The sequence below is a fragment of the Coenobita brevimanus genome, chromosome 45 (assembly GCF_032717465.1).
Source record: "Coenobita brevimanus isolate Jiangsu-jjx chromosome 45, ASM3271746v2, whole genome shotgun sequence".
Classification (NCBI taxonomy): Eukaryota; Metazoa; Arthropoda; class Malacostraca; order Decapoda; family Coenobitidae; genus Coenobita; species Coenobita brevimanus.
Genome location: NC_136998.1, coordinates 19,521,022 through 19,529,713, shown reverse-complemented (window position 1 = coordinate 19,529,713; position 8,692 = coordinate 19,521,022). Strand labels below are relative to the sequence as shown.

Below are 8,692 nucleotides of genomic sequence, written 5' to 3'. Positions count from 1 at the left end.
TTCGTAATGTTCCCGCAGACGAACACCGCTCCTGCAGAACCATCTGTGTCAACTGACCCGTCAGTGTAATATGCCATCGAAGCAGGAGAGTGCAATGCAGCAATCCTATTGAGTCCCTCTTTCCGGAGGACACATGGAAAGGAGTGGTGAGGTGGCATCTCTGCGGGAAACAAAATGATAAAAGCAGGAGACGTCGAGGGAGACAGAGTAGAAAATCCTGGGCACAGCTGGTCAGGTTCTTGACAAACCTCTGGGGCAACACCTAAGTTGTGTATAGTCACAGCAGTGGCCCGAGCCCAATCATGGCAGGGCAGTGGGTCGGGGGGCCTACCTGCTAGCTGCCGTAAGAGGACAGAGACTGGTAAAAGGGGCCAGCATTGCACCAGTTGTAAAGTTACTGCCATAGCTCGCAATGCCACCCGGTGGGGAAGGGATGAAAATCCGTTTTCCACATGCAAGTTGACTAGGTGTGTCCAGTGGGGAGCACCCAACATAACCCGCAATGCTTCATTTTGTAGCACTTCCAGAGAATAAGCTACTGGGGGGCAAGAGTGGTAAGGCAGATGGCACTGTAATCAACCAGAGAGCAGATTGCATGTGAGTAAAAAGTGCGTAAGACTGCATAGGAAGCCCCTAAGCTGCGTTTAGATAGATAACACAGTGCAGAAATGTGTGTGGCAGCTCGCTCCTGCAAATACCTGAAGTGTGCTGCGAAGGAGAGCCTGCTGTTGAAAAAGACCCCCAGGTACTGGTGGAGTGTGACAATCTCAAGTTCATGGCCACCAAGCCTCAGAGGGAATTCTGGAGGGCAGAGACCGAAAGGGAGGCACTTGGTTCTCTCGAGGTTAACCTTCAAACCAAGTTCGCTGTACATAGCGTGCAGCATGGGAAGAGCAGTAGAAGCTTGAGTGAAGCAGTCCCTCTTCGAGAAGACAAGTGCCATGTCGGCGGCATAACACAGTAGTGTTGTACCCAGACCATAGTCCACATCTAATAACCCTTCCACCACTATGTTAAAAAGTAGTGGGCTTAGCACACTCCCCTGGGGGGGTGTCATTACTGTGTTGATAAAAGGGGGAAATATGCCCCTGAAACCTGACCCCTGCCTTATGATTAACAAAAAAATTGCCCACCCACAACAACAGCCAGCGTCCAATTCCCCGGGCAGCAAGGGCTGCCTGAATGGCAGTTGGGTTAGCCAGTTCAAATGCTTTCTTCAGGTCGAGGAAAACAGCCCACCCCATCCACCCCTAAGCATCCCAACTAAGGATGCAAGGCAGTGGGTTGCACTCCTGCCCTGATGGTAGGCAAAGATCCTTGGGTGCAGTGGTCCCAGGTGCCATGCAAGGCGAGTTCGCACAACCCTGTCTGCCATCTTAGTAACACAGCTAAGAAGGGAGATAGGGCGCATGGCGGTGGGATTGCGGGGCTTGGGAATTGGGTGGATGACAGCTGTCTTCCATGACCCAGGCAATTGACCCTCAGACCACGAGAGATTAAGGAGATCAAGTAGCCTCTCGCTACCACAATCTCCTGCATGAGTGAGAGGAGAGTAGGTTAGCCCATCGAGCCCAGGCACATTGTCCCCCCTGCGGCTTAGCGCTTTGTAAAGTTCCCCACTGGTGATCGGACAATCAGCAGGGTCAGGCCTAGCACAGGCAGCCTGGATCGCCGTGAAGCGAGAAGGAGACAGCTGTTCCTGAAGGGCCCGTATGGGCTGTGGGAGATTGTGGGATGCGGAGCGATCTGCAAAGTGCCGTGCAAGGCAACCAGCTTCAGCAACAGAATCAGGATGAGATGGCAGGTGAGGGGAACGATCAGAAATGGACCGGATTTTCCTCCACAGCTCATGGAGAGTGGAGTGAGAATCCAAGATTTTGCACCACCGTATCCACGCCTCCTCCTGTATGCGGTGCTTCTCCGACGTAACATGGCGCGTAACTGCAACCAGGTACTGACGATGCGGGGATGTTCAGCATCGTCGGTACTGCTTGCGAGCTGCGTTGAGCTGGTGGTTCAACTCCCTGACCCTGTTGCAATAAATCCAGCCATCTCGATAGCACTTCGGTGATCGACTCTAGAATGGAATAGTGACGGAGGCAGCCTGAGAGAAGGCCTGGGCTACCTGATCTGCTCTACCCTTGAGGTCCAGGACAAGAGGAGATGCCTCAAAAGCTGTGGCTAAAGCGCGGCCAAATGCCATCCAGTCAGTCCTAATGAGGTCCTACCGTGGTGGAGGGGGTGGTGGAGGCGGTAGTGAAGCCACTGGCAGAGTGACCTCCAGGGCAAAATGGTCACTTGCAAGGTGAGGGTGCAGCAACCATGTTGCAAGGCCCGTGAGGGGGGAGGACACAAACGCCAATTTAAGACGCCCCCCATCAATGTGTGTGGCCTCGGCAGTGTCATTCAGTAGGGAAACACCATCCATCTCCTCCAGTACTAAAGAGATGTGCTGTCCTGCATCACTGGACCGAAGAGGCGAAGAAAGAAGGGCATGGTGGGTGTTGAAGTCGCCCCCGATATACACGGCTCCCCTTGCAGCCTGGGAGAACAGATCCCCCAACTCCAGGGCGCCTCTGTGGCTCTGGTATACATTGTACACTGTGAGAGGCGACATTGCAAGGTGGAGAACCACGCCCTGTACCTCCACATCAGGCCTACACAAAGGAGGAGGGTCACATTCTGTGCACCTGATGTGATCCTGAACCAGGACAGCACATCCCCGTGTGACACCACGAACATACGGGAGGAAGTGGGTGGTGTAACCAGGAAGGCAGAAAGCTGCCTGCACTGACAATAACGTCTTCTGGAGTAGGAAGTCATGAGGGCGAACCCTCAGAGCTGCCTCCTGTAAGAGCGGGAGCTTGCCTCTGGCCCCTACACAGTTCCACTGGAGGATGCGGAGGTTGGTGGTGACATCTTGCACGCAGGTGGGACCTGCCTCGAGGCTACCTGCAGTGGCAGTTGGGTCACTTGTTCCACTGTGACCTCTGCCGTCGGCAATGGGGGTGTCGCAGGTTGTGATGGAGGGTGGAGCGCCCGATCGGCTGGGTGTGGCACAGAGGAAGCTCGATCCACGGCTCCTTGAGTCTGGAAAGGCTGTTTGCAAGACTGGGGGGAGGCTGGGGAGTGGAGCTCCCACTTCTTCTCGAACGTGGTGTCGAGGATTTGGTCCACAACCACGACAGTTATGGCTGCATCCATCAACACTCCCATTGCCTGTGCAGTCATGGTGACTACCGCCAGGGTAATTTGCTTTCACAGCATCCGCAGCTCTTCCATCGAGAACAGTGGGGATGTCGGGGTAAGTGCAGGTGGGGGAGAAGGGTTGGGGCTCTGGGCTCGGTCTTGACGAGTGGGCTTTGCTGGGTGGTGCACTTCAGCGGTGGCCTCTCCCTGTACAAGAGCAATGGGCAGTGGCAGAAAGGTGGCCTTGTCGAGTTGAAGTGAACTCGGTGCCGTGGGGCGGAGTTGTTGATCCCAGACGAAAGTGCCCAGAGAAGCAGGGGTAGTACTTACTTGCTGCCGTTCCCTCACCCACGCAACTTGCCACTCCTGTCCCTGTTCCACCCTCTTCACCCATGCAGGACAGTGGGCGTGGTGAGACCCTGCACAGCTGGGGCACCGGGAGGTCACCAGCTCCTTTGGCTTGAACTTGGTAAGGCATACCACTGTGTCATGGCCACCACTGCATATGCCGCAAACCACTGGACAATGGCAACTGGCCCGGTGGTGGCCTTACCACTGGCAAAAATAGCACTGTAGCGCTTCAGGCGTGAAGGGACGGAGCCAGTAGGTCCCCCAATTCCCCAGGTCGAGCTTCTCCACCAGAGGACCCCACAGGGTAACGTAGACTTGCTGGGTTTCTTCTCTCGTGTGCATGTTTTGACAGCGCATTGCCTCCTCAACGAGATCATGTTGGAGGAGGATCTCAACTGGCATACAGCAGGGATGCCCCATCACCTTTGCCTTGGTCAGCTGTTTCCCCGGAGGCAGCTCCATGAGCTTCACTATCGGTGACTCCTCCTCTGCAATCGCCTTCAAGCGCCGATAAGCATCCTCCTCCAACGGGATCAGCACACAACTGTCGTCGCGCCCGTATTGGTTCATCACAGCAAGACCTGGGAGATGATGTTCCAGGGTGATGACCGCATCGTAGCTCGCGCTGAAACCCGGCTGAGGAGGGACACGGAAGGCAGGGAAAGCAGAGAGGAGCACGGGAGGAGGTGTGACAGAAATGGAAGGGCGAGGAACTGGTGGTCTCTGAGGAGCTGCTGGGCAGGGAACCGGTGATGAGGCGTTTCCCAGTGATGCTTACCGTGTTTTTCGCGTCACTGAGACCCAGCCATCAGCAGCAGCAGTAGCAGCGGGAGGTGCAGGGACAGTAGCCTGAGCAGGCAGAGTGGCAGGCGTGGGCGCCCTGGTGGCTTGAGTGCCTGAGTCGTCAGCGCGGGTGGCAGTGGGAGGTGGCACAGCGATGGTGGGTGAGGAGCACTGAGACGCCCTAGAGCGGTAGGCAGTGCCATGCACAGCATTGGCATAAGCATGTGTGCCAGGGGTGGATGGAGGAGAGGACATGGATGGAGGTGCTTCTTCCATCACCTCGTGAACTCAGGCCACCTTGACTGATCTGGCTGAAGAGGAAGCAGTAGAGGTGGCATAACGGGCGAGGGGAGCAATCCCCTTAGACCCAGAGGATGTGGGAGCGGTAGGGGATTCCCCTAACGATGAGTGCAAGCTCCCCGAGGAGTGTCACGGCTCACGTTTCGCCTTGACCTTGGATTTGACAGTGGAGGGCTTAGCAGAAGGGAGAGGGGGGCGAGTAGGCCCTGGGGGCATAGGGATGCTGGGTCCCTTCATGACAGACAGACACTCACACACGGACACATATACCACACACACACACAAACACAGAGACACTAACTGCAAAAAAAAAAAAAAAAAAAAATACAGCAAAAAAGAAAAAGGCCCTACAGTAGCGGGGACCTATCCTCCCCGCCCTCTAAAGGGCGACGTAGGAGACCCGCTACTGCCCCGTGAGGGACTTGTCCTAACCCTAACAGAAAAGCCGCCCCCAATGCTTCCTATAACCAGTCCCTAATGGCCCCCCCCTCATGGAGGTGCCCAAACGGAACCCCTTCTGGGTTCGGTGTTGTATCACATTGGGGGACACTAACAGCTAGCCGTGAAAAACACACACACACACACACACACACACACACACACACACACATGCTTGCCAACTGGTGGATGGGAGTTCGCGCCTCGCTCAGGTTGCGAAAAGTTTCACTGACGAAGTGGGTGGTTACTGTCCCCCTTGAGCAAGGGGATGGGTGTGTGCGTGTGTGAAGGTCACAGCCTTGCCCTTAGATCGGACTATATGAGCTCTCAGCTCCCTTCCGGGAGGGTAAAACCTGATGATCACGACCATCAAGTGATCCTGACTGACCCGGTGAATTACACACACACACACACACACACACACACACACACACACACACACACACACACGCAAACACACTACAGTCACACACTCTCATGCAGGCAGTGCCTGTCTGCACAGGAACAGAGTCCAGGCAAAAGTACAGGAACGGAGAGAAAAGCACTCTCTCTGCCTGAGACTAAGTCTCAAAAGAGGCAAAAACGAGAAAAACTGGCAAAAATTGCTCCTCAGTAACTGAGACTAAGTCCAGTGTGGGAGAAAGACTAGCCAGAGCTCTGCTTCAATCAGTGTCTAGGCAGGGAGTTTGGTTTTGTCGTGGGTGGCTGCTTATATACGATTCAGGTGAATCAGGTGGAGACTGATGGGCAGAACTGATCAGCTAAGCCGATCGTCAATTGGCTGCTTCATTGGCTAAGCCAGTGTGGCGTTTTGATGATGGTAGGATTTGGAAATCATCAACTTTTGTGTTTATTGTAAGATGTTTTGTGATAATGTAGACTGCCTCTAGAAACATGGGGACCATCGACTCGAGACTCCTAACTACCAGCCGCCCCTCCCTATACTGCCGTTATGTCCACGACATTGTTCGTATCAAGGACCTCCAGGAGCTGCATGACCTCAGACAGCGCTTCATCGCTGCCTGTGGACTTAACTTCACCTATGAAGAAGCCAACGACGAATGCCTCCCCTTCCTGGACATACTCGTCACTGCAAACAACGTAGGATTCAAGACTAAATATTCACCAAACCCACGAACAAAGGATTCATCCTGAATGGTGATAGTGAGTGCCCAAGAAGTTACCTGCACTCCACCATTAGCAGCTACATCAGAAGAGCCCTCTCCCACTGCTCCACTTGGAAAGATGCCCACTAGGAAATAGAATGCGTGACTCAAGTCCTTGTTAACAACGGCTACACTAACAAAGAAGTACCCAACGTAATTAAGAGACACAAGACATCACTACACCCACAGCTGGCGAACAAATCAAGATATACTTCAGAAATTACATGTCTACAGATTACAAAACGTATGAGATGATCACCAAGCATATTGTACGCAGAAATGTATGCCCTATTGACCCGAAACAACACTATCTCGCATTATCTACAACAACACAAAGAAAAAAGCCCACCTTCTGCATTGTAAAAGACCTCCCGTAACCAAGACGCCCCTTCAGGAGGACCATCTACCAGCATAAACGCAGTAGTAAGAATTGTGGACCTCACTCATTCATTGGAATGACACGGACCAGACTATTGAGGTGCTTCACCTGTCACCAACAAAATGGGGCCATCAAGAACCACCACGCAACCGTACACAAGTCCCATCTGACCCGACAAGACCTGGTTGAGAACACCAAAATAATCAACAGAGAACATGACTCTTGCCATCTCTTGTTTCTAGAGGCAATCTATATTATTACAACTTACAATAAACACACAAGTCGATGATTTCCAAATCATACCGTCATCAAAACGCCACATTGGCTTAGCCAACGAAGCAGCCAATGGCCAATCAGCTTAGCCGATCATTTCTGCCCACCAGTCTCCACCTGATTCACCTGAATCGTATATAAGCAGCCACCCATGATAAACCCAGCATTATATATTTATCTATCTATCATCTATCTATATCTATCTATCTATCTATCTATCTATCTATCTATATATATATATATATATATATATATATATATATATATATATATATATATATGTGTGTGTGTGTGTGTGTGTGTGTGTGTGACTCTCAATTCTTGTAGTAGGAGTTAAAGATGAATACAGGGAGTTGATCTTGATTTATTATCTTCAGAGAACATCATAAGTTGAGCAGTGTATGTATTACAGAGACTGAATATACTAAGTATGTCTAGTTGGACCCTTCTTCTTGTTCACTCTCTCCACTACCTGTCGGTTCTATAGCTAGTCTCCTTCTGAGCTCTGCTTCCTAAATTCTGGTGTAGCAGGGGTCGTGTCACTTGTGTTACACTGTGGTTGGAATGTTCTAGAAACCTGTGTGTGAGTATGTGTGTATGTGTGTGTATGGTCACTAGGCGCTGTCATGTGCCTATAAAGCATTCCTTGAGTTAGAGTGTGTAAGCATGTTTAGCATTGTTCGATTCTCGCAGACACAATACCTCTGACTTGCTGCTTCTATCTGTCTGTCTATCTATCTATCTATCATGTTTTCTATAAGTAATTGTATTTATAATATGGAGTCCTAACATTGCTTGTTCACGCCACTGGAGGTCCTCCGACAGTAATTAATATTGACATATGCTAATCTACTAGTACATAATATTGATTATAATACTGTATACATATAATATTCATGGTAAATTGCGATGATCTAGTAATATTACATTTTAAACAAGTTGTGTACATATTTGAATAAAAGCACTAAATGTAAACTATTTAACTGTAATACAGTATGTACTTGGGTTATTGTAGTGAAATGCATACATGCAAGAAAAAAAAATAGTTTAAAATTAAGATTATGGTAAGAGTTATTAATATTTCATTTAAAGATAATGCTACTGGTATGCCATACTTCTATATCATGGGTCATTCTTCATATATATATATATATATATATATATATATATATATATATATATATATATATATATATATATATATATGATTAATACTATATACACATTATGTACACCTCATTCAGGGGGGTTAACTTGGATGTTAACTCTACCCCCACTAAATACTGACTCCAAATTTGCAATTCTTGCATGCATTCTGTGCATTGCGAACAGCACTACTGCAAATACAATGCAGAAGATTATAAAGACAGTAGGTGCTGGGCTATACACATAATATGGGTTGAACATACTCAAACTCAAATCTTCCCAGGGCTTCATTGTTTCATTGATCAGCTGCATAGTTTCAAACTTAGGTGAAGTCAGCTTAATACTTGTGCTCATGTTTAAGGCCATATCAGGCAGTGGGTGGAAATGTTTGTGTGAATGATTGAGGATGGCGTAGTGATTGATGGTGGATAAAGTGGACATGGATGGTGTAAATACCGCACAGTAGTCTGGTGCTATGTATAATCCTGAGGCTGAAGTATGAGATGGTGGTATATCTGGACAGACTATGTAAACTGATGTGTTAGGAGTGAAATAAAAAAACTGTGAGTGTCCGATGCGTTGATGGTGTACAAGCTTATCTGGAGCAAAAGTGAAGTTGCAGTGATTATGAATATTATTATTTCTGATGATACCCATTTCACAAGGG

The 8,692-nt window shown here is 49.7% G+C and overlaps 1 protein-coding gene across 1 annotated transcript; it reads right to left on the bottom strand.

Moving 5' to 3' along the window:
* Positions 1-1,216: 1,216 nt before the first annotated feature.
* On the bottom strand, positions 1,217-2,203 carry LOC145398452 (uncharacterized). The gene is made up of 2 exons (XM_080271333.1): positions 2,126-2,203; positions 1,217-1,954 (listed from the first exon to the last, which is right to left on the bottom strand). Exons 1-2 carry the CDS (start codon positions 2,201-2,203, stop codon positions 1,217-1,219), a joined length of 816 nt encoding a protein of 271 aa, XP_080127459.1.
* Positions 2,204-8,692: the final 6,489 nt, after the last annotated feature.